At 48.7% G+C, this 26,180-nt stretch overlaps 1 protein-coding gene across 3 annotated transcripts; it reads right to left on the bottom strand.

Moving 5' to 3' along the window:
• Window positions 1–403: 403 nt before the first annotated feature.
• On the bottom strand, window positions 404–18,404 carry NFE2L1 (nuclear factor, erythroid 2 like 1). Of its 3 annotated transcripts, none has more exons than XM_030541176.1 (7): window positions 18,316–18,404; window positions 15,881–16,094; window positions 15,049–15,560; window positions 6,152–6,367; window positions 4,905–4,994; window positions 4,330–4,491; window positions 404–3,666 (listed from the first exon to the last, which is right to left on the bottom strand). In XM_030541176.1, exons 3-7 carry the CDS (start codon window positions 15,556–15,558, stop codon window positions 2,380–2,382), a joined length of 2,265 nt encoding a protein of 754 aa, XP_030397036.1. In that variant the 5' UTR covers window positions 15,559–15,560; window positions 15,881–16,094; window positions 18,316–18,404; the 3' UTR covers window positions 404–2,379. The 3 variants fall into 3 exon arrangements, with proteins under 3 accessions (XP_030397036.1, XP_030397037.1, XP_030397038.1); XM_030541177.1 differs by lacking the exon at window positions 18,316–18,404 and adding an exon at window positions 17,451–17,955; XM_030541178.1 differs by lacking the exons at window positions 15,049–15,560; window positions 15,881–16,094; window positions 18,316–18,404 and adding an exon at window positions 8,210–8,425.
• Window positions 18,405–26,180: the final 7,776 nt, after the last annotated feature.

Here is a 26,180-nt window from a genome sequence, read left to right as displayed (position 1 = left end):
TGTACTTAAACTGGATATGCAGCACCTCTGAAACAGAATATTTTATCTTAAGAGTCTGACCCTACAGTGATGGAAGCACAAAGTCAGAGAGAGCTGGAGCAAAGTGCCTCTGAAGGAGAAAGGAGAGCCTCTTAACTAGGAAAGAAGCCCTTTAAGCCTCTTTTTTTTCCCCCAAAAAAAGTAGGAATAAGAATTAAGCCAATACCAGATACTTACAATGGTTGGGCCCGGTTAGTGCTCAGGAGGCGAACCAAGTTTGCTCCTTCTCCTGGATTAGAGACAGTCTGGGGGTAATCGGTGCAGAGAGGGCAGTTATTTTATACAAGCAACTGCCAGGTAGGATCATTAATATTTTAGCTTTCCTTCTGCTCCAAAAATAATAAGAGACTCCATGAAACAAACATACAGCGAATAAGCCATTTTATTTTTGTCCTGTGCGCTCACAATCTCTCCTCTCTCCCTGACAGGTCACAGATCATTAAAATAAAGGTCCTAAGAGGAAAATAATTTAAAACATACACTCAGGGCTCCATTCCAACCTCCCTGCACCCAGCCACATCTCCACTACTTGTGCTTCATCTCATGCATATACAAAAGTAAAGCCATTGAATCACAGAAGTTAAAGATGGAAGAGACCGGTTTGGTCCTAGCGAGTCCATCCCCTGCTATTCAGCATGAGATCATGGCACAGTGAATATACTGACCAAGTGCCCTATAGTTCTCAGCGTGATGCACTCTGACAAGATGCAGCTGCTTTTAAAATAGCCTGGAATACACATTTTAGACAGATGTCTTCTTTTGCAGTGCCAGAATATGAAATTAGACTTCTCCAGGCTGTCTACAGCAGACCTTTGCTCTCACTTTCCATTGCAAGGTTACTTTCACTGCAGATACTGCCTCCCTCTCCAAGTCCTCTAGAGGATGCACATTCTCCATTCAGTGCTATGGCCTCACCCCATATGACATGCACAGGACTGGCTAGGAAAGCCATTTTGCTTTTCGGTTGCTGGTAAAGTCAGTACACGCCCAGCTGTGCTATATTGTAAATACAGCTTCTAGGATTGTCTCAGTCTTACAGACCAAGACCAGCAGCGATCAAGGCACTACCCCCACCCCCCTTCTTAAAACAAAGGAAGTCAGACCAACACCTAGGGACAGAAAAGACTCCTCTAATGTGATCACACACAGTTACACTGAGTCTTTATGGCAAAGAGAACACTGAGCAGCTTTGAACATTGGGGCTTCTCTCTTTCACTCAACACAAGCGCTCTAGAGCTTATTGGGAAAACAAAGCATGGCTGAGAAACAGGAATCCTAACCAATGTCTATTTCTATAAGTGACAAGCCCACTTCGTGGGGTAGGAACCATCTGCTCCCCCTATTGTGCTCTATACCAACCAGAATTGCTACACCTCAACCCCACATGCGCCTCCTTTCAGGCCATCCAGCAGCCAGTTCCCAAAGCTGCTGCAGCTGGAAAGGAACTGGCTGCAGACAAGCTTTAGACCCAAGCCCACCCACCCCTTTCCACCCTTCTTCCTCAGCCAGTCAGTGGGAGAAGACAGTGTTTGCATGCAGGCTACTACTTGCCATCATCTAATGCCATGGTGCTGGCTAATTGGCAGTGACATGCTCTGAGTTTTGTGGGGGATACATCATCACATTGGTTCTATCAACCCTTTCCAGATCCACCTACCCAAAGCTGTAGCGCAGCTGCTAAAGTCCACTGCACATGAGGATTACAGCTCTAGAGACGGTAAGCTAAGAGCTCTCCCACCCCCATCTAAGGTTCCTCAGACTGGAAAGAGTTAATGAAAGTCACACCACTTTGTGTTTCCATGTATGCACTGGTCTGATCTAGGAAGGGAAATTGGTTAATCTGGAATTAAGTCAGGTTTTATCACACACCAATGTCAAAACTGGTTCAGGAAAAAAAAACAAAAAAAAAAAACCCAACTACCTGAAGTCACAGAACTTTGGAAGTTCAGAAAAATGTCTCTCCTATAACTAAGTTCAGTTGCTTAAATCTTTTTTGAAGCCAGTTCCTAAACAGTAGTTTCTCCATCTTCTGCAGATTCTCACTACCAAGGATGCCATCTTATTCCCCATACTCAAAGGATTCCAGGTTGTAGAGGGAGCTGGGCTCACCCAGTTCACTGTGTGTTCCTCCCCAGTCACTCCCTGATGGGAGCCATCAGAAATTCAAAGTGCAGGTCCTGCACCCTCCACGTGCAGCAGTCTCTTCCTGTACACTGACCGGCAGCAGTCACATTTGAGAAGATATATTGGATAAGAAGGCATGAAAGTTCCTTTAGTACTTCCAGGCTCAGCCCTTCTCCAGTGTCTAACTTCAGTGAGCTCCCTCCTCCTCCCCCTGGCTCACTTCCTCCTGTCTTTCTGTTTTCTCTCCTTCCGCCTGGCCTGCTGGTCGGCCAAGGCACGAGGTATCAAGATAACACTGCCATCGCTGGCATACTGTAGGGAGTATTGATTTGGAGAGTAGGGCTGGCCATTCTCATCACGCAGGCGCCCAAACACTTCCTGGTACAGGTTTTGCACCTTCTGTTTCATCTGGCGAATGGACTTGAGAAATTCCACCTTCTCCCTGAGCAGTTTGGACTTGTCCCTCTGCAAGTCTCCCACATCCCGTTCCAAGTTCAGGATGGTGTCCAGTTTCCTCTTGCGGCAGTTTTGGGCAGCCATCTTATTCTTGCCCCTCCTCCTGATGTCCCGGATCAAGCTCAGCTGTGTCTCACTGAGCTGGTACTTGGAGAGAAGTTCATTGAACTCCTCCACTGGCAGGTTTATAATCTTGTCATTGGTGAAAGGGATCTTCATGGCTCTAGCTCGGTGCTCGTCCCGGCTCATCTGCTTATCCAGGAAATCAGATTGTTTCTCCTTGCTCTCAGGTGCCATGTTATAGGTGTGGTTGTGACCAACATGCTCCAGGTAAGGCAAGTAGCGTAGCTCTGATGGGTCTTGATAGCTCATGCGACAGAACTTGCTGTACTCCGGTTGGTATCCAACTGCCCCTTCGGTTTCTTCAAAGTCCACATTTTCAGAGTCTGAGCTGTAGCCTACAGCTCCTTCCTCAGAAAAAGAGGAAGAAGAGGAGGAGGAGGAGGAGGAGGAGGAGGAGGAAGAAGAAGATGCTTCTGAGCTACTGAAGGAAACAGGACTATGGCTAGAGTCCAGAGAAAGCCCTGAGTCAGAATCAAACTCTTCTTCCAGCTGAGAGGCTTGCACTGGGTTGAAACCTTCTTCAATAGCCAAGTCCATCAAGCTGATCTCATCAAGCATGGCTTCATCTAGAAGACCCCCTAATGGATCTGGTAATTCAGAGCCAGTTGTCTCGTTGACTGTGCTGTTCAGCTGTGGAGGGAAGAAGATCCCACTCAAGTTGGTAGACCCAAAGGTGGTGTTGAGGCCAGTGGAGTTGTCAGGAGCCAGTTGGAGCAGGGCTGAACTGCTAGCCACGGAGGGGCTCTCAATCTCTGAGCTGAAGAGGGAGGAGAGGTCCTGTGTGCAGCTACCCAGAGATGCCTGATGCAGGCTGACATTCTGATTGATGGGAGTGTTTGGAGCTAGACTGTAGTTAGCAGTCAGCAGGTCTCCATTTGTGCCGTTATACAGGATTTCAGCGGTTGTGTTGTTCACTTCCATAGCCTGAAAGAGATTAAAAGCAGTTCAGCAAATGATCCAGCCTTGGGCACTATCCTTCTCCCCCATTTCCTTTGTGCACTGCAAACACCACCAGAGGCTAAAATCAGAAAAGAGAGGAGCCTGCAGAGATCATGGAGTGAGCTAGTTCCAGCAGCACTCATGAAGTCTGGAGAATCTGGAAGATTTAAGACTCATGTTGCCAACAATAAGAAATTCCTGTCCCTCTATGCTCCCTCGCCCCACCCCAAAGACAGAGGCAGTTTTAAAACTTCACACTATGAGCCAAGCCATAGGGGCAGCAGTTTTTTACCCAAAAGTACAACTACACTCTAGATCTCAGCTGCTTAGAACAGCCATCAAACCACTACAATGAACAGCAGCAGCTTGAGATGGGAAGAGCACGCACCAGGTAACACCCTCACCTAAACATTCAGCATGTTGACATATACTTCAGCTAGCCCAGAGGGGATGAGATATCACATCCTGGGGGCATATCTCTCAAGCATTTCCAATAGCAGTCCTGCTCTGCACCTACACACAGATCAGGAATGCCCACAACACACACACGCCTCCATCAGTCCTGCTTCGCGTACCCACTGGAGAGAGAAAAGGGAGAAATGGGGACCCAGACAATTAACCACCGTAAAGCAATTAGCAAGAACTAACCTGCATTTCCATTATAGACATAAGGTCCTGCCACTGCTGCTCCAGATCGAATGGGGACTCTGTCTCCGTCAGAAGAGGAGACAGGAGGCCGCTCTGGATAGCTGAAGACTCGCTTTCACCAGGCACAGCTTCGTTTAGGTGGGAGGCATCTGCAGCTGGAAACTAAATACAGAGCAGTGTTCGTCCACATCTGGTCTGCTGAGGAGAGGCAGGTCAGCAAAGCCCTAAATGCCTTTCAGGCTCCGCAACAGGGAACTGCTTTTCTTTTATTCAGACAGAACTAGCTGCTGTTATTCCCCTACAGTTCACTGCGAACTAATTAGAAACAAAATCAGAAGCCCTTAATTAATTGTGACCATCTTCCCCACTGGCTGCTTCACAGGAGCTGTGCCTGGAGCCTCCTTAGACAGATTAACCCAATTTACTACCAGTTTAGTGGTTTCCAATATTTGTCTTAAATGGGAGGCAAAAGGCATCAAATCCCAATGCACCAACAAAACCAGGCTCTGGATCTGTCACACTTAGAAATGACTCATGGAGAAATGGTTTCCATTTTCAAGAATGCACAAACTCACCTCAGAGTTCTCCCCAAAGGGGAAGGTGGCTTCCAGCAACCTAAGGCACTCCTCCAGCGACAGGGCCGTCTGATCCACCACGCCAGGCACCTGGGACAATGAATCATTTCAGCACAGTTTACTGAAGGGTAAAGACCTCCCTAAAGGGTAGGACACAAGTTTCTGAACCAAGGGCATCATGGACCCAATGGCTTACGATGTTCTTCATAGAGCCCAAATATCCAGAGTCCCCCACACTTTTGCATCAAGTTGCAATCACCATCCTGCTAGCCAAGGAGCACCTGCCATGACTTTCTGAAGCTAGTCAATACTGTTCATAAATGGGCCAGGGGGTCAAATGAACTCTTGTTCGGGTTAGCTTCATGCTGACTTTTCTGGATTAGCTTCACTGACACATGGTACAGATAGAGACTCAGCTTCAAACTTCCCATAGCCTAGGCCTGGTCTACACTGGGGTGGGGAATCGATCTAAGATGCGCAACTTCAGTTACGAGAATAGCATAGCTGAAGTCATCATCTCTTAGATTGACTTACCTCTCGTCCTCAGCGCGGGACTGACAGCCGCAGCTCCCCCGTCAACTCCGCTTCCGCCTCTCAGCCCGGTGGAGTTTCGGAGTCGACGGTCGGGGATCGATTTATCACATCTAGATGAGACGTGATAAATCGATCCCCGATAGATCGATCACTAGCAGGTAGTGTGGACATACCCCTAGTGAGGATTTTGCTCAGTGCTTATGCTCTTCCCCTCCCGCAGCTCCTCATTCACAACTTCTACAAAGAACCTAAAAGCAGAACAGGAGCCTACGACTCCCACTCCCAAACCGCTCACTGGAATAAAGCTTTGTCAACATTCAAAGAGACTCTGGCCTTGTCTTGCTCTGTGACCATTGATCCTCCTGCGTATTTCCTCGCAGCAGATAATCAGGGTGCCAACAGCTTCCTGGTTATTTCCCCAGTTCACCTTTGTATTTGGTTCTCTCTAGCCTGGGAGACAAGCTGTTCTCCAACATCGCAGCCTGTCATCCAGATGTGTGGTGCTCAGCTTCATGCCCTTTCTTAGCTCAACAGCCATTACCATCAGCCAGAGGGGAGGAAGAGTGTCCCCTCTAAAAATCACTGAGTGCCACTGCTAATAACAGCTAGCTGATGGTTCCCTCTCCTCCCCTGCTGAGTGGCAGACACATGAATTGCAGAACACTGCAATACACCCTGGAATGAGGGGTAAGCCCTACTCAGGGGGCTGTTACCTGTGCAGGGAAACTCTCCCCCGTTTCTCCATCAACTAGCAGGTTTCTATCCAAGGTCTCGTTCCCTCCATTCCTCCAGCTGTCCCCATGCTCCCTCCCATCACTCAGTTCTTTGTCCACTTCGCTCTCCTTCTGGCGATGGCTGTAGTCAAAAATCTCTCGCCCAGCGCCGAGATCAATATCCTGTCTCCACAGGATGTCAATCAAATCGATGTCCTGAAAGACACACAAGATTTCCTTCAGCACTTGGCAGGCTCATCTACACCCCACTATGGAGGGAAGACCCTCTTCTTCCCTTGCACCCCTCCCCCGCCCGTTCCTGCAGCACAGCAACCTCCCCAGACAAGCACCACTTGCACCCTACAACACAATGCCCTCATTCCACCCAGATTCATAACCACCCTTTCTGTACTACACTGCACCCCCCCTACCAACACTCCCACCTGCTACAACACCTTCCTTGGGGCACAGTGCCCTGTCCCCACCCATCTATTAGTACTGGACACAGTTCCAACTTTCCATGATGGTTTCTTTCACGTACTGCCCCACCCCCATCAGGGACTCCAGACACCAGTCCTTCGCTCCTGCCTTGCACAGAGGCCAGCTGCTGTGCCTCCTTTGCACAACAGCCTATGGTCATTTTGCCTGGCTAGGTCTCTAACAGCAGCTGTGCAATGGAGCCAGGCTGGAGAAAGAACCGAACTCCATTGGAAAGCGAGGTTAGCTGTCTCCTCCCTGCTCTCCATGCTCTGCAGGGGCCTCCTCGCGTCTCAGGAAAAAGGGAGTCTGCAGCTTTAACTCCTCTGGGTTGCACCATGCCGGCTAGATGGCGAGGACCAATTGTCATGCAGGATTACTGCTCCATGGAGGAGCTTGCATCAGCCTGTGGTGCCATTCTCGGTATTTGCATAAAGGGGTGGAGTGCATTGGAGAGGAAAAACCCTGCATTCCCAGCCACCTGATGCAACTTGAGATCCTTGCTGCCGGCCTGCTGCCTGCTCACCACTTGTCTACAGACAGCAGAGATAACAGCCCTGCCCAGCCCATCACCTTCAAATGAGAGACAATGCAGCCTTCCAACTGAGATCCCTCCCAACACACACCCTGCCGGAACTTAACCCCATTCCGAGAACTCTGTCATCTTCCCTCCCTCTACAGCCCCAGGGTCCCCCTGCAAAGAATTTGTGACCCTGAGCGTGAGGGGAAATGCCTGCTACCACCCTTCTGCTCCCTAGCATCAACATGATCAAGAACCCAAATGCCTCATCCCTAACCACATAATATGAATCTGCAAACATTTGTCTCTTTACAGCCACCACTACCCACAGGCCCCTCCCTCTAATGCAAGCCTAACTCCGGGCATACCCCACACCCCTGAAAAGCAGCCTGTGCTGGTTCAAACCTCAGGGGTCTTTTAATATGACCAGGACCCAAGGCCCTACCCTAGAATTACCACCAAAGCCTGGGACGTACAGATTCCTCCCCAACCTGCCTCCCACATCATAGCATGGATGGTTTATTTTACTGAGAAATTATGGCAGTCGACTTCACAGTTTATCAATGAGCCCTTAGCCCCGCTTCCCCCACCTCAAAGCAAGGAGACAGGACATCTCTGCCTCCTTAAAAAGATTCTCCCTGCTCTTGTGAAAAGGGTTCCCCAGAAGCTGCCATCACATTTGGCACTTACAGAAATGGACAAGAATCCACAATAGTTACCTCCCTCCCCCCAAGAAACACAACCAGAGCCCCCTAAACACCAGCCTCTTGTGAGGTCAATGTCACCATACACAGTGTCTACAGTATCCCAAATGCTACCATGAAACCATCCCCTGACCCCCTTTCTGCCCTGAGCATTCACTGTCACACCCTCCCCAAAGACCAGTCCCCCCCAGGCCCAAATGTCACTTATCAACCTCAGCAAGGACCCTTTCTCTGACTACCCCAGCTATCCTGTGCTCTGATCATACATCTGTCTCCTCGAGACAAGACTTCCTAGGTCTCTCCCCACTGCCTCTGCCTCGCCTGGAGCAGCAATAAAAGGGTTAAGGTAAGTGATACCTTTTTCATGTCCCCAGCTGCTGCTCATGGAGCTGTCCCTGCAGATCATGGTCTATGTGGGGCGACTTCCAGGCAGGCAGAGCTGTGAGACCCGGGCACGGTGCCGCACAGACATCTCCGAGTTCAGTAAGTGAGCGTTTTTTGGCAGGCCGGCCCCCGGGCTGTTTGCAAGCCCCCCTAACAGCATGTGATCCACAGGTGGGGCGCTACAGCCAGCCCTCCGGCCCCTCCTCCCTCCCTAAGCCACAGCTCCAGTAATGGGCCCCGCTTGTTGCGTAGGCAGGAGCTGGACCGAATCCCCACCCCCCGCTCATGGCTGAGGCTGCAGCGAGATGGAATCCCCACCCCATGCTCAGCGCTGGGGCTGCAGCGAGACCCAATCCCCCTCCTCCCCGCCCGCCGGTTACCTAGGCTGCGGCGCCAGCCAATCCCCTCCCCAGGTCACCGCGGAGGATGCGGAGGGAGCCAGTCTCCTCCCTCCGCTTGTTACCTAGGCTGCGGCGCGGGCCAATCCCGTGCCCCGGGTCACTGGCGAGGATGCAGAGGCAGCCAGTCTCCTCCCCGCCCTGCGCTCGTCACCTAGGCTGCGGCGAGAGCCCGGCTCCGCCCCCGGGTGCAGCGGAGAGTCTCCCCTCCCCCCTCGCGCTCAGCTGCTTGGGCCTGTGTCTCCTTGAGGAGCCGCTCCCACGCCAGGTGCCCCACCCAGCGCTCCCCGGATGGTGCAGTGGGGAGCGAAGCGTCAGAGGGATCTCTCCATCCCCCACCCCCCCTGGAAACTCACAGCATCTGCTGGCAGCAGCAGCAGCAGCTCCAGGCAGTGACAGCCCACGGGAGGCCTGGCCTGGGCTGCCATGAGGTTGGGCCGAATGGCACCTTTGCCAGGATTCTTTACATTCGCCCTGGAGGTTACCAGCAGCTCGGCTCCCCCCTTTGTCACAGGCGAAGTCTTCCCCCCCCCCCAGCCCGGATAAACCGGGCCAGGGGCGGGACCCAGATTTGGTGTGGTAGACCACCTGCAAGACCAGAACCCCCTAGGAAACAGGCCTCCCCTACCATAAGGGGGGAAAATAGGTCAGAACCAGAGACAGGGTGTCTGTGCCATCTGCACATGTGCAGTGATGTCACTGGGAGATTGGGGAGGATTTGCAAACTATATTTATGTGAGAGCATGAGCCTTGCCAGAGCCAGTCATGGACCTGCACCCATCATTCCCACACCAGCAGGAGAGGAGCGTGATAGAAATAGGAACTGCTATGCCAGTCAGACCAGTTGTCTATCTAGTCCAGTGCACTATATCCCCAGTGGTGGCCAGTAACTGAGTCTTCAGGAAGGTGCTGGAGTCCTCACATTGTACAATTATGGAGTAAGCTGCCCATAAGAGACGTTCCTGTCTAACCCTTGACAGTAAGCATTTGGCTTATGCTATGAAGCAAGAAGTGTTTATCCTTTAGATCAGTGGCTTTCACCCTCTCCAGACGACTGTAGCCTTTTCAGGAGTCTGATTTGTCTTGCATGCCCTCTAGTTTCACCTCACTTAAAAACTATTTGCTGACAAAAGTCAGACATAAAAATACAAAAAAGTGTCACAGCCACTAGTACTAGAAAATTACTGACTTCCTCATTTTTACCATATAATTATAAAATAAATCCACTGACTATAAATATTGTACTTACATTTCAACATATAGTATATATAACAGTATAAACAAGTCGCTATCTGTATGAAATTTTAGTTTGTACTGACTTTGCTACTACTTTTTATGTAGCCTGTTATAAAAAAAACTAGGCAAAAAGACTAGATGTGTTGATGTACCCCCTGGAAGACCTCTCTGTACCACCAAGGGTACATGTACTCCGGGGTTGACCTCCAGTGCTTTATCATCTTTTGGCCTAATAACTGTGGATATTCTCATTTTCTATATAAAGGTCTAATCCTTTTTTTGATCCTGCTAAGTTTTGGCCTCACTGATATCTTGCAGCAGTGAGTTCCACAAGTTAATTATGTGTTGTGTAAACTGTTGTATCGGTTTTTAATTTGCCACTGTTCAATTTCACTGGCTATCCCCTTGTTCTTGCATTATGGGTACGGCTGCAGATTTGTCTCTGTATTTAATAAATAATCACAGCACAGTCATGGTAAATGTTGTAAGAGTCCAGACTGAGTGACTGCTCCGTAACCTTTGAGGAAAAAATGCCATGAAAAGAAGAGGGGGCACTGACTATGCATAATAGAACCTTCTGCGCCAGCTCAGCCTGAGGGGGAGAAAGGCTGGAAACAGAGCCTGCCCTGCACTCATCCCAGGGAAGAGCAGCTCCCAGAGGGGAGATGGAGCATACCCTGCACTCATTTCTGGCCTAAGTTGCTCCTGCGTCCAATGAGGCTGGGCCCAGCACCATGTTCTGGGTATTGTGACCTGGCGTGCCAAGTCACAGCACTGCGTAGGTTTGACCTATCCCCCTCCATCAAGACGAAGGGGCATCTTAGCCAAATCTGGTTTGTGTTGCAACTCCACACACATGATCATAATGCCCAGAGAAGGGAGCTGGGCCCAGCCCTGTGGGACAGAAGCCGCTGCTGTGGGGTGAGTCATGGGCACGCACACAAAACAAAGGACGCCACTGATAAACAGGAAAATCACCCGACCCTTGACTTTTTCCCCCTGCTGTGACAAACCTGCAGCTTTAGTTATGGCAAAGAGGGAAAGGAAAAACAAGAGTGCCCAGTTTACCTTCTCTATATAATTTATTATTTTCTCTCTCTTGTGCCCCCCTTATTTGTCTCCTCTCTAAACTTAAATCCTAACCTTTTCAATCCCTTTATATGATATTCTCCACACGTTTCAAATCATTTTAGCTCCATGTCTGGATCCCTTCCATTTCTGCTATGTCCTTTAGTTATCACAGCCCCCCGTCCCCTCCCCCCAAGCTGTATGTACAGGGGACATGCCCTGGCTCCCTATGGAGCTTGATGGGGAAGTCTTGCACATGCAAAATGCTCATCTTGAAATATCCATTTACTGATCCTTATCTGATCCAAGTCATAACATCTGGATTGCAAGCTAAAGTCTATAACCTCAGAGCTAACCCTCAGTACCTGCAGTCTCTGCCTTTCTCCTCTAAATACACCACTACTTAGAGGCCTCTCAGAAGAACCAGCACTTAAAGTGGATGCAGTTCACAGTCTTGTGGCAAATTAGAACTCAGGACAGAGTTATTAGACCTTAATTATATTTCCAGCTCCACCGCTGACTTGCTGGGTGATGCTGGGCAACTCACTTAGCCTCTTTGTGCCCTTGTTTCACCATCTGTGTAAAACGATAATACTTCGTATGTACATTGGATTTTGCATCCACAGATCACAAAGCACTTTAATAAAATGGATGGCTGTCGTTATCCCCATTTTACAGATGGGTAACTGATGAGTTACCTGTTTAATAAGATTTTTCTCTTTGAAAAAGCTTTTACGTCTATGGAAACACTTAGTATTTACTGTTTACAATCTCAATATTGACAAGGAAGTTCTATATAACCTTGGGCTATCCCTGTCTAACACTGCACCTCCCAGTCTAAGCAGACACCTAAATCCTCTCAAACCCCCCCCCCCAAAAAAAAAAAAAAAAAAAAAAAGAGTTCCCATTATCCCTCATCACTAAGGTTAACAGAAACAGTATGTCCTCAGCTGGTCACTTTATCTGGTTGCTGTCCCTTAGAACGGACTTGTTTACAGTCAGTTCCTATGCAGACAGCCAAGTGTAAGAAGATCTTACCCAGGTTCTAATACCCTGTTACCAGAGTACTGGCTGGAGAGGGACTTTGTCATACTGGGATAATACCCAGCACCAGCAGTTCGTCACATGTTCCACTTGGTGGGTATTTTTATCCTCTTGTGGAAACGTTATAGGGACAGGGCCACTCATTTCAAAGATCAGCCAACAGGACTACAATTCCCTCCCCCATGCTGTGCCGGGGAAGAGGAAAAACCTCAGACGAGACACAGAGGACAAAGAAAACCCTGCCCTTGGGATGCTATAATAGCAAAACAACAAGAAAGAGCAAGCACTGGGATGCTCCTGAATATAACCTCACCAGGATACACCATGAGTACATTTACAGAACAGGACAGCAAGTCAAATTCCAAGTCAGAACCATCTTCAAAGCTAATCAGAACAATGAAACAGAGAGTGTCTTGCACCATACCACAGGGTGAGCTCCAGCTCCAAGATAAAATGCATTTCCCCCACAGCAAGATCTAGTCTGGACCATAAAATGTTGCCACTCTATTCAGATTGTAAGTGTCAGAAGGCCTGGGAAATGTCTCTCCCCTACTTCTGCAATTGTCTGCCTAACACTACGCTCCTGTCTGCTTCGCACAGGATATCAGCAGGAGAGTCAAACCTCCAGCCTGTCTCAGGTGATTTCCAATTACAGTGTCTGCCAGGAACCGCACAGCATAGCACAACAGCACACCTGACAGAAAAGCTTTTAGGTCCGTCTACATTTACCGGCCATACAGCTGAATGAGGTTCAAGGTTCTAGACAAAGAAAAATGATTACGTAGAGAATGCTTTGTAGCTTCACATCAGCCACAAGTACAGTCTTGTCCACCCCTTGGGGAACATAGGGAGGTAATATAATATATGGAGATATACCTATCTCATAGAACTGGAAGGGACCCTGAAAGGTCATTGAGTCCGGCCCCCTGCCTTCACGAGCAGGACCAAGGTATGAAGTGCATGTTCATCAGGAGAGGAGGGATTGGGATGCAGGATTTCCCAGCACTGCATACCACTAGTGCTGAACATAAATTTGGGGGGCGGGGGGGAGGAGGAAGAGAGAAAAGAAAAAAAAAAATCATCAGGAAAGTGCCATGTCCCAAAGGAAGTCACAGCACATCTTCTGGATGCAGGTTTAAAGAAAAAAAACTCTACAAGGTGTGAGCCAGACTTCTTAGTGAAAAATAGAAAAGATGAGAGGAGAAAACATGCACTAGAATACGTAGAATACAGAAAGAAAGGGTTAGCAATCCCCCTTCCCCCGGCCCCCAAAAAAGCAGCAATTATAGTAGTCCAGACAAGTACACTTTCCAGAAGGCTTGAATCTGGATCATCCAGGAGACTCATTTGCAGCAAATCGAGTTTGAGCTGGCCAGGTTTGCAGCAGGGTCACTGCATCCTGCATATGGAGAGCTTACAGCTGGATTGGTATTTAATGCACAATTTTAGTTAAAAAAAATACAGCTGAGCAGGCATCAGGAAACCAGTGATACCACCAACCTACAGACCAAACAAATCTGCAGTAGGATTCTTCCTACAATCCATACACTCTGCCTCCTCTCACTCCGGCTTCCTAAATACCACCCCCACTTTGTATTTATATAGTATTTGTCATCAAAAGATCTCCAGGTACATTATCCCCATTCTAAAGAGGGAAAACCCAAGGCACAGAGAAGGCTGGTCTTGTCGTGAAGCCATAGGATGGGAGTGGGAGATCTGAATTCTTTTCCCCACTCTACCACAGACTGTTGACCTTGAGCAAGTCACTTCCATCTGTGCTCCAGTTTCCGATTTGCAAAATGGGAATAAGTATACACGTCTCTCACTGGACTGGTAAGAAGCTAGATTTGTGACCACTTGTGTAAAGTGTTTTGAGATCCTCAGATGGAAAGTGCCATAAATTATCAGCTTGTCCAAAGTCACACAGAAAGTAAGTAATTAGAAATGAAAATAGAAAGTATCTCTTACTTTCAGTCCCCTACTCTAAACATTAAGTAACAGTGCCAGATTTAGCTCTCTCAGCCATTGTTCCTTCCCCTAGCAGGTGCCCTTTCTAGCGGATAGGGGAAGTGCCTTATATTCAGGCAAGCTATGCTCCATGTAGGCTTCCAGTGGCAAGATTATGCCATTCAGTACATTATCAGATCTGAAGAAAGTTTCACCTTTTTCCTCTCCTGGATGAACACTTTCACATCAGAGAGACATTTATGCTATTTCCTGCCTGTAGCTATACTGAAATCACATGACAAGTTCCAGATAGCCTCAACAGCTGCCTGCAAAATTCCCCTGCTTCTGACTCCAAAGAGCTGCCTCTAAGCTTCATCACAGGAGATTAGGGATCAGGACAGTTGGGAAATCCCCATGCCTACTCCCCACCATACATAATGGCTTCTCTGAGCTGCACAGCATCCATGCAAACATTCTCCACTGGAATCCATCACTAAAAGCAGTACAATACAGCCACAGGGAAGCAAAGTCTGAACATGCCTTGCCAAAGAAACCTAACGCAAAGAAAGAGTAGCAGCTGCTGGGGGCGGGGGGGGGGGGTATCAAACACGTGACTCTGTCATAGCAACTGGGAGAATACACTCAGATGGAAAAAAAAAGCCACTTTCTAATTTACCATCCTCCCCACTCTCTGTTGGCAACCAAGCTGTAAACATTATTTGGACAAACTCCAGAGTCAAGTAATCTACCACCAGGTGACTCATGGGATGAACCTGTTACCCAATACTGGGAAAGAGAAGGTGCTATTATATCATTCCCATAAATGCAAATCTGCACTCAAACTGAATTACTGACTAGCCACCCAATTTCAGACCAAGACATAGCACACATGAAGAGAAATTGCCCGGAACCACCCAACCTTAATATTAAGTTCAGTGCCATGTGGCTCACAGACTAATGGACCTGATATTCAGAGGTGCTGAGTACATATGTGCTGAGTACAAAGTGGAAGCTACGCACCACTCAATGTTATGCTCTAAACTACTCCTATCCCACAGAAATCCACAAACAGTTCCCTTTCTTTGGCATGTATCTTTTATAAACGAAGGTGCCGCCTACCTCTTTGGTCAAGTCTCCATTCCCTGGAGGAGCCACCGCTCCTAGGTCTTCCAATTCTTCACCAAATCCTTGTTCAGGTCCACTCTCCCTCACGCCATTGTCAGGACTGGTCCCATCTTGCAGGCCACTGTTATTCTCTAGGGTGATGGCTGGGCTGGGCTGGGCACTGGACACAGAACCTTCAGGGTCTCTGTGCACCAGCCAGGCATTTACTTCAGTGGTGGGCACATGAAACCTGTCCAGGGCCCTCACCTGGTTGAGAAGCCTGCGGGCTGTGAAATAATAGTCCAGGTCTACACTTTTCGGATGGATGCCATATCCATCCAAGGTGTTCCGAAGGTTGTGGAACTGGGTCTGGGTGTAAGCAGAGCTCTGGCCTAGAATGATTTCCCTCAGAGGGGGAAGCTGCGAGTTCAGGTAGGTATCCACGTCCACACGAACGCCTATCAAGCTGAGTAGAATGGTGAATTGGATGAGTCCTTCTGTGAAATATTTCTTCAAAGAAAGCATTTCTGGAGGAGGAAAAAAAGCAAACATAGGTGGAATGTTAAAAAAAAAAAAAACAACCAGCCAATAATTAAGAGCTCAAAGTATCATAATTCACCAAGATTAAGAGTTTAAGGAAAATTCAAAACTTCAGTTTTAGGTTCTCTTGAACAATCAGGAATTAAAAAAAGGTCACCAGATTACTCAGACGAGCCAAATTAATGATCTAAATCTCCAGAGGAAAGAAATTATACCCTAGTAAACAATCTCCACTCTCCCCTCCTCTTCAGAACTATAGCTATTTGATAACAGTCCACGAGGCTACATATAAACCCATGTGACTTACTGTCTCAAAAGTCCACATGCAGTCACTTCCTCTAGCCTTCCTGATTCCCTACCCTGCTTCCACAGCAGGGTGTATTCTCTGTGACAGCTGGCAGCTTCTTCTCCCCCTCCTCCTGCTTTGAGAAGCTTCCTGAAGGAAGCTTGAAGAGTCAAAAGGTTTCGACCAAGGAAGGGTTCAACAGCTCCTCCAGTCCTAGCTGAGGTTTCATCAGAAGCTGAAATATAACCAGAGAACAAACACGGTAAGACGCTGACGAGACATCACCCTACGCATTACATATGCAGTTACTATACTAGGAAGTATCAGTTTCACCACTGTATACAAGCAATGTACAAAATAAAATCTATTTCCCTCAAAAGGATGGTTTGCTGACTAAATAGTCACAAACGCACATAAAACAAAGGTTATCTTTTGAATCAATATTGTCTGAGTTCCCCCTCCCTACTCTATTCTTAGACTGGTGCGTCAGCTTCCACTCTCTGGAGCAGGAATTCAGCTCTTACTCCCTTTCACTCCAGTTTTCAGTGAGATTATAATAATCCAACAGGGGCTTTCCGTGGTTAATAAGCAACCATGACCACTGCACAGCCAATGAGAACAACATTGCAACACACTAGGGCTTGCTACCTTCCTATGCAGTCCTTTCTCCTCTGCCTGCCCATCACTCACAAGGGAACTTTAAAGACAAAAAAACATGCTTATGATGCCTTTATTCCACAATGTGACCTTCCTGGGCAATTCACCATACAGCAAGTGTCCCAACTGAGGAGAGTGCAGCCCCCAATTTTGTAGCAAAACGTACCCCCACCATCTGTCCCTTCAAACCCCTGTCCTAGTTCAATGTATTTTGAGGATGTCAAAGGGTACACCCCTATTTTTCTCCTCCACCCAGCATCTCCAGGTTGTTGGGTTTTTATAGATTTCAAAGGTTGCCAGGTGTGGACTCATCATCACCTGAGGATTGTTAGTTGATGGATATCTTTGCTCAACTCCCAAATCGGGTAGGAGTGGGAGGAGTGTTTAAATTAACCTCTAATCCCAAAATCTCAGCTGTCCCTTCTGCAACCAAGTAACCTATCAGGGCAAAACAAGCACAATTTCAATTCCCCACCTCCCCCATTAGTTGTTACATGTAAACATATAATTAGGTTTGGTAGAATTCTTCTTTTACAATTTCAACAGATAATATCAATTTTATTTCTTTTAGCACTTCTTTCAATTTTTATCAATTTAAATTTTCACAGTTGTGGGAAATTATGAGGGCCAGACAATTATTTAGTGATAGCAGATATTGAGATTTGAGATTCAAAAAGTGAACACTTTATAACCATTAAAATCCAAAATTGTCAACACCACATGTCAAAATACACAAAGTAAATAACCTTAAATCTAACTCTCACAAATTATCAAGCATTGTCTAAGTGTTGATTATCATCGATTGAAATATTTTCTTGTCAGTTTGCACGTATACAGTGAAATCAATATATACTGCATTCACCGACAAAACCCTAATTCTTCCAAGCCTATATATAATTACAGCCCAATTTTTCTGATTGATCAACTCACTCACATGTCAGATCTCAGTTAATTAATCCAGTAGTCAAAATATTTGCCTTTTGTACTGGAAAATTTTTGATTTCAGTCACTCATAAACAGAAAGGAAGAGGGAGCCCCTCCCCACCAGGTTTCAGTTTTCTTGCAACCCTTTAATCACAGCATCTAGGTCACCATGCTTTTCTGAGCTTTTCAGTCGCTCTAATAACAATTTCATCCTCCTAAATCTTCCTAAAGACACCCCCCTTGGCACGTGTGAGAGCATCAGGAACTCCACCAGTGCTGAACACTATAGATGGGGTTTCCCATTTCTTATTTAAATAGCATCATGGGGTGCAAGTTACTCAAAGCCACGTTACTTAAGACTCTTTAGTCCCCGGCACTCAAACAAATCTCACCCCTTAAATTCCCCTCCAGCTATTTTACCCTGTCTTCCTACACCCCTTTATCTCCTACAATTCTCTAATTCACTGACCCCCATTTCTGATCCCACGGAAGACAACCCCTTCCCCCCAACTCACCAGGGGGAACACACTCCCCTCACGCTTCCCATTAGAACTACCCCATAACACTACTTATGTGCCGCCTTTTACCCCATATTTCAGAGGGGACGTTCACCGAAGGGGGGGGGTTCCCTATAGCCCCCCCAATTCTGGTCTCTCCTTATCCCCCGATTGCCCCATATTTACACACTCCCGTCCATGCACCGCCCACCCCTCCCCATATTACCCCGAGCTACCCCACTACTCCCCCCCCAGCAGCCCCTATTCCCCCTTCAGCCTCCCCCTAAACTTAGCCCGCCTACCCCTCTGCCCCCTTTCCACTCTCCCCCACTCCACTTCCCCTCCCCCCGCCCCCCTTCCCAGGCCGCGCTCTGATACCCGCGCTCCGCGCTCCTCAGCCGCGACCCTCCCGGCCCCACAGGCAGCCACCGCCGGCCGGCCGGGCCCACTCCCAGCCGCACCAGCAGCCGCTTCCCTGCCACCGCGGGTCTGAGCCCGCCCACGCGCGGCATTCCCTCCAATCCGCCACAGAAGGGAGGGTGACTGACAAGGCGGTTGTCAAATCCCCGGGCGAGCAGTTACACCCGCCCTCACACCCTGGGGAGTGGCAGCTAAAATACCCAATAGGAGATCGGCAAATTGATGTTTTTCCCGCCCCCGCCCTCTCCCAAAACCGCTTCAGTGACGGAGCGCGGGGCCAATGAGCCAAAGAACAACTGAGCCCGCCTATGCTCGCGTCAGATTGAGAGACAAAATGCAGACTACCCGTATTGGGCAACCTATGCCGAACGACAGCATTCCTCACCAATCCTAACCATGCAAATACGCCCGCCCACCAAACAGCTTGACTAACAGCACCACTGACCAATCACCTCGTGCGAATCCACTACCAGCCTCTTTGCCCCGTGCTGTTGCCATGGGGACTGAGTGCCCCGGCTCTAGGCGAGGCCTGTGGAGAGTCTAGGCCCGAGCTGGCCATGTGAAACCATTACCTCGCTCCCAAGCTCTCACTAGGCCTTGCAGATCCTACTGTCACCCCTCAGGGGGCGCCACGTTGTAACCCTCACATGACACTATTCCTCAATGCCACCGAGGGGCCTGGAAACCACCTCAAAACTGCTGGCTGCCATCCTGGGTGGGGGCTTCGAAACCACACATTGTAATCCCGGGGAGCCTTGAAACCCCACACTGTACTCACCGGGGGCCTAGAAACCACGCACTGCCATTTCATGGGCCTTGAAACCACCCACTGCCAACCTGAGGGCCTCAAAACCCCGCTGCAATATCGCAGGGGGCTCGAAACCATCCACTGTCATTGCATGGGCCTTGAAACCTCCTGCTGCCAACCTGAGGGCCTCAAAACCCCGCTGCAACATCGCAGGGGGCTCGAAACCATCCACTGTCATTGCATGGGCCTTGAAACCTCCTGCTGCCAACCTGAGGGCCTCAGAACTGCCTTTAAACTGCCCGCTGTCATCGTAGGGGGCCTCAAAACCATCTCTCCCTGGACCTTTGCATCATAAACCGGTTTATCTCCAAGCAGTGAAAAGCTCCTGTCAAACACACACAGTAATGGGGTCCCTCAGCCACCTGGGCTACCCACCTCTCTCTGGAACTGCCCTTTGGTACCAATACACTCTCCACACTGTTTTTCTGGCAGGCAAAAGACATAACATGTGAGATCCAAGATGCCTGTTGCATGGACACATTGCACCACCCAAGAGGCTGAATTCCAGCAAAAACTTTGCCTCCAAAAATCCCTTACCCCAAAATCCTCCCGTGGAAGGCTACAGAGTAACCAACTGGCGCAGGAAATGCTGATAATCTTGGAGACCCCGACTCTGGCACAACTCCCCTTTCCAGGAAGGAACCTTGAACAAAAACACTGACATGCTCTAAACTGAGTGAGAGATGGGATGGCAAAGGTTAGAGACTATATGACCAAGTGGAAGTGGAGGAATGACCCCAAATGTGAATGTGAAGAGACTAGGCAAATATTTTAAAGTTGCCTGGTGCAGTGCCCTCTGTCAACATCCTGTACTCCCAAGGAACTATTCGAGGTAAGTGGTCACACCAGATCTTGGCTGCGGTTTTGCAGCAATAAGTTATGGAGATGATCCTCTTTATTATGAAGCAGGCATAAGATCTCCCCAACCCCCAGTACAAGGGCTGGAAATGCCCCTGCCCAGCACCACCGAGAAGCCTCAATCCATTCTCTCCCACCCCCAAGGAGGGTCAGATTAGGGCATTAGCGCCACACAGGGCCCCACAAAACCTTAATCCCTCTCTGGCATTAGGTGCTATAGGGAAATGCGTAGGGTTCAGTTCCTGGACTCACATGAATACACCAGAATCTCAGCTTTCATTTAAAAGAAACGTTTCTAGCCCTCAGGAGTGCAAAGAAAAGCTTTAAACAACAGCTCAGAAGTGTGAACTGACCCTTTCATCTTCGCTCTGAAATTTACTGCTATCCCCAAGACCATGGCATGGGGCCTGCCTAGGGCCCAGCTTGTCTTAATCTGGCCCTTTCCAAAATGCTGTTTATAAAGCGGCCAAAATCCACCGGAACTTCACCCATGCTGACGACTTTGTGTCAAAACGTGTCCTTATCAAATGCAGCTGCAGGGCACCTAAGCACCCAATGCCGCATCAAAATGCCAATGGCCCAAACCATCGCTGCCACGGGACATACACCTCTACCCCAATATAACGCGGTCGTGAGGAGCCAAAAATCCTTACTGCGTTATATGTGAAATGCCATTATATCTGAGGTGGACATTTGGGAGCTGGGCTCAGCCCAGCAACTTACTGCATGTAGGTCACAGCGGGGCTCTGCCAGCCTTGGCCTGAACTTGGGAGGGAAAGGGTCTTCATCCTGCTCCCCCGAGCCATGTGTGAAGTAGGATGATCGGCTCCCAGGGGAGGTTGTGGAATCCCCATCATTGGATTAGGGGTACTTGATCCTGCCTCATGGCAGGGGCTAGGACCTCCTGAGGTCCCTTCCAGCCCTACATTTCTGTGAGTATTAAGCTTGCCTCCCTCGGTAGTAGGGCTGTGGAAAATGGCCCTCAACTGGAATGGGAAAGATCACAGAGATTCATACATTTTTAGGCTGTAAAGGATCACTATGGTCATCCTGTCTGCCCCCCTGAATTACACAGGCCAGAGGACTTCCCTGAATTAATTCCTGCTGTGGTAGATCAAGAGCATCTCTTTTAGAAAAGCATCCAATCTGTTTAGCTCCAAGTTCCACCCGCCCTTTAAGATGGAACTTTCCCAGCAATTGTCTGAAGCTGGGTGGCTAACTGAGGGTGGATCCATCAGGAAGCTAAGGCATTTAGCAGCACCACCCAGCTGATTGCTATTTATACAATGCCAAAGCTGCACAGAAAACAGCTGCCTAAAACAGACACCCTCAGCCTCTGCCCCAGGGAGCTTACAGCCTGACAGACAAATAGGATGTTTGAGGCAATAGTGCAAGCACAGGAGGATGTGGAGGCAGTGCTGTATAACTCTGAAGCCTGATGAGGATGGGTTATGTTGAAACATGAGAATGGCTGATGAGTCCTTGATTTAAAAGGCATAGGGGAAGTCAATGGATGAGCCAAACACACTTGTTCAGATTCAACAGAAGGTGCAAACAAGCCCCCCTTATATAGGAAACAACAGCAATTATCAATGGAGGGACTGCCCAAGGGTGTGGGCTGAGGGGTTTCCCTGATTGTAAATGCAGGAGCTAAGAGATTGGTTTTGAAGCTGCCTTTTGTGTGAGTTAGAAGCTGAAAACCTGGAGAAACATTTGTGAGTGTGACCCTGAGAGGGAGAAGGAGGTTTTTTGGGTGCAGAGCTCCCTGGAGAGGCAGACTTGGTGATTTCTGAACAAGGAGCCTGCTTTCTGTTTGTCTCTGCTGTCGGCAGGTGAACAGGACTTTGGGTGCATGGTATACAAGCCCGAGCAACGAGGACAAAGCTGATACAGGTGGGCCATTGAGCACATACACAAGCCTACATTTTATAGCTCATCACTGGCTAATTCCAGAAGGTCAGCTGTAAATAGGGTGACCAGACAGCAAATGTGAAAAATCGGGACAGGCTGGAGGGTAACAGGAGCCTATATAAGAAAGACCCAAAAAGCAGGACAGTCCCTATAAAATTGGGACATCTGGTCACCCTAGATGTAAACTCCTCCTAGACTGTTCTGAGTGGAAGGTGGATTTCCCCTAGACTGGCAATCAGGTCTCTGATTTCACATGCAGCCTCAGTGTCAGGATAATTTAGGGTGTCAGCCCCACTGGGGTTAACCACATTTACAGAGAGGAAAGGAAACAAAACTTCTCTCCAGCAAGCCAGTCCCCTGAGCAGCAAAGCAACTGTGACTGCCTGGCATTCAATTCTGCCCGCAGCGTAGAGAGTCCTACATAGAAAGGAATGCAGAAGAGGGGGTATTTGATGCAATCCGATCTAGTTGTCCCTGTGTGAATTTATTTTTAGTTTCGTTTCTGAGCTATTTGAAGGGAGTTGCTAATGTCCAAGTCATGTGATAGTTGACTAACCGCCATGACTGCTCCCAGCATTGGTCTGCACTCTTCAGAATTAAACTGATTTGGGGACGCTAAGAAGCAGCCAAGAAAGGAATTCTATGCCCCTGATCCTGGAATCCAAGCCAGGCAGTCAGAATCCTAGTGCCTACAAGCAGGCCCCATGAAATCAATGGCCGGGGACCTGTCCACACGAATCAGCTGGCAGGATCGGGGCCTGTGTAGAGACCGAGCTCTACAATTATTATTATTTGTAATACCGTAGCGGCTAGACCTGGATCAGGACCTCACTGCGCTAGGGGCTGTATGAACACAGAACGTAAAGATGGTCCCTGCCCCCAAGAGCTGACAATCTAAGCATCCATGATACTGCCCAGCCGGGTTTATTTGAACCTCAAGTATCAGAGAACCTTGTTTATCCAAAGTATGATCATGGCCCACAATACTCACCAATTGCACTGAATAGTCTCTCAACTCCTTGCACACACCCCCTCTGTCCAGATTAATTCAGTTTTCCCCATGCCAATCAGACAGTTGCAGTTTGGCTGCAAATCGTGTAATTTAGGCTTTTCCCTATTGCCTTGCTCTGGTATCATTTACCATATTATATAGATAGGGCTTGGCTGGACTGGTCTAAACGGCTTAATGACACCTCTCAATGTGGGACTGGCCTAGTGCATTTAGTGATGGGATGCCATCCGTTCAAATTCAGTCGAGGCTAAAAGTCATTATTCCCTGTTGACAGCTGTTCAGTGGAATGAGTTGGGTGGGTCTCAACTCTTAGTCAATTTCCAATGAATAAGCGTCCCTCCATCACAAGACTCTGTCTCAGAATGGACACAAATTGGCTTTTTCTTACCTCCAGCCCCTGTAGCTGTTTATCCATCACCAACGCTTACATTCAACAGGATTATTTTTTTTGAAAGCTTCTGTTCTCCATCCTCTTTTCATGCACAAACACCTTCATCTCCTGCACTGAGGTGCACGCCTGGTTTAAGGCCTAGGCCTTTTCCCACTGACATCAAAAGCAAAACTCCCCTGGACTTCAAGAGGGCTGAAGCAAGACCTTGCTAATTGATTCATCCCTTGCATTTTGCTCGGAGCTCTGTCGGGGTCTGGAAAGAGACAGCCAGCCTTCTTCAGAAGCAGCATGTGGCAGCCGGGAGTGAAAAGGTTGCAGCATGCTGCAGGAAACTGAAATACCCACCAGCTGGCTGTGTGGAGAGACAGCACAGCTTGGGTGCGAAGCTCTTAATAATAACCACCATACTTAGACACTTCTATAGCATTTCTGGGCCCAAGTCTGTGCTGTGGAGGTGCAGCAGAGAGGAAGCAGCTCAGGAGAGGGGTGGCTTTAAGCCATCTTTTCTCCTGCAAGATTTTGGGTAGCCCGATGGGTCAGTGCAGCTCCTGGCGTAAATAAGAACAGCCCTGGGGCTGCTCTAAATCACAGTATCTGCCCCTCTGCCAGAGCACAGAACGCTCCTCCACTTCCCTTGCTGTGCCCAGCATGCTCCCTTTGCAGTCTCTGGCACTAGGAGAGATGGGAGGCCGAGGGAGGCCTGCCTGTGCAACCCTCAGCTCATCTTGGCGGGACGTAGAACTTTCCCAGGAGCTGGTCCAAGACCATCTCACACCTCCCCATCAGTCCTGGCTCCACGGTTTTTGCCGCCCGAAGCAGCAAAAAACAAAGCCACGATCGCAATTTGCGGCAGCTCTACCGCCACCACTTCAGTCTTCAGTGGTGCAAGAGGGAGTGAGGGTCCCGCTGCCAAATTGCCGCTAAAGAGCCGGACATGCCACTCCCTCCCCTTGGCCGCCCCAAGCACCTGCTTGCTGGGCTGGTGCCTGGAGCCGGCTCTGCTCCCCACATGCTGTTCCAGGGACAAGGCGCATTTCTTTGACCCACCTTCTCTAGCATGAATCCAGAGCAATGTGCTATTTTCAAAACAAAACAAAACCCAGCCACGATGTGACACTCTGCTGCACTCGCTTCTGCCCCTGGGAAGAGGCAGGGAGAGGAAAGGCTACGATGCACCCGTGGTTACGATGCTAAATGAAGTAACAGGAAGGCGCTCGGATCCTACAGTGATGAGCAGTAGAAGAACCTCTATAGCACAGGACAGAACAGAACAGACCAAAAGCGTAGTTCTGCTGGAGGGGTGAAGTGATGTCGTTTATTGCCAGTGGCTTGTCCCCTTTATTCAAACTCCACACTGAAAGCAGTGGTATTTTTTAAAGTGACTCAACCCATCCCCAGCATGTGCATACTTACAGACGGACACACACAGGTTAAAACCTTTTCATTTTCCTTTTTAACCCTTCAAGCCTGGAGTCTCCCACACTGCAATATTTCCCAGGGGCCCCAACCTTTCTCATCAGTTTCCAAACAGATCCAGACAACTGGACCCTCTGCGTCTAACATCAGTATCTTGAGCAAGTTCATTAGGCCTCACGACAATGGAGGAGCTGCCCTGGGTTTGACTAAAACAGCTCCAAAGACATGGCGCCAGATTCAGATTGTGCATAAGCAAGCCCAGGACCATTGACTTCCACGGAGCTTGTACTCATTTACCTAAACTGAACTTGGCCCAATAAATTCCAGCTGTGTTACAGGGCTTAAAGGCTGTAACGTGATGGGAACTGGGAGCCTAAACCTCTAATTCTACCTCTGTCACTGACTCTTCCGGGGGACAATGGTACCTACCTAATTCACAGGGGCGCTGTGAAGCTATTTTACATACTGTTTTCTGAATCTGACTATGAAAGGCGATAATATAACCTACCGGTTCGGTGGCCTACATACGAGGATAAGAGCCTACTATTGCTGCCAGATAATGGCTTTACTCCTTTAGCTCAAGTGGTAGAAGTCTGTGCATTTATTCCAGAAATTCTTCCATTCAATCCCCAGTGATGACCCATGTGGTGGATGGGAACTCATTCCAGCTGGTGCCTCCTATACAAATAAAGACTTAGGTACACAGTGCAGGCTGCCCTGTCGCGATGTGACAAGGACAGTGATCAGTTGTTCTCCATGCCCAGTGAGGATAGGACAAGGGATCAGCTTGATCTGCAGCAAGGGGGATTTAGGTTAAATATTAAGAAACACTTTCTAGGTCCCAGTTAGTGAAGCTCTAGACTTGGCTTCCAAGGGAGGTTGTAGAATCCCCATCACTGGTGGGTTTTAAGAACAGGTTGGACAAACCCCTTTCAGGGATGGCCTAGGGTTATTGAAGCCTGCCTGTGGGGGGATGGGCTAGATGTCTTCTTCAGATTTCTTCCAGCCCAACATTTCTATGATTCTAGGTACAAGAGAATGGTCCCAATCACTGTGAGATATAAAAGGGACACTTACAGGAGGGGAGGAAAGACCTTTTCCTCCACAGAGAAGACTTGTGGCTGGGCATTTTCTAAAGATGGGAGTGAATCCTACAGTCTTCGCTCGGGCAGAACTCCCAGAGACAGCAGTGGGAGTGAAGCCTCAGCAAAAGCCTGCAGGATTCGTCTCTCATGGGGGCACAGGCATTATTGGAAATTCACTATAACAGCTTCAAAAGTTCAATGCTGAAAGGTCAAAATATGGGCCACAAATTTGCAAAAGAGCCCATCCCCCAGTCCTCAGGGCCAGCTTTTCAGCAGCCCCCTACTCTGACCCTCAGCACCCAACATGCTGGGAACTTTAGAGGATCTGTCCCCCAGTCACCA

This window comes from Gopherus evgoodei, chromosome 23, assembly GCF_007399415.2.
Source record: "Gopherus evgoodei ecotype Sinaloan lineage chromosome 23, rGopEvg1_v1.p, whole genome shotgun sequence".
Classification (NCBI taxonomy): Eukaryota; Metazoa; Chordata; order Testudines; family Testudinidae; genus Gopherus; species Gopherus evgoodei.
Note: the sequence above shows the minus strand (reverse complement) of the source record. Positions and strands in the feature narration are given on the sequence as shown.

Bases quoted from the DNA above. Each gene is read 5' to 3' on its own strand.
- NFE2L1 (XM_030541176.1), bottom strand. From the start codon at position 15,558: ATGCTTTCTTTGAAGAAATATTTCACAGAAGGACTCATCCAATTCACC. The intron at 4,492-4,904 runs GTGAGTTTGTGC...CTCTGTATTTAG, and splicing joins CCTTTGGGGAGAACTCTGAG to TTTCCAGCTGCAGATGCCTC. The intron at 3,667-4,329 runs GTTAGTTCTTGC...AATCTCTTTCAG, and splicing joins TGTCTATAATGGAAATGCAG to GCTATGGAAGTGAACAACAC.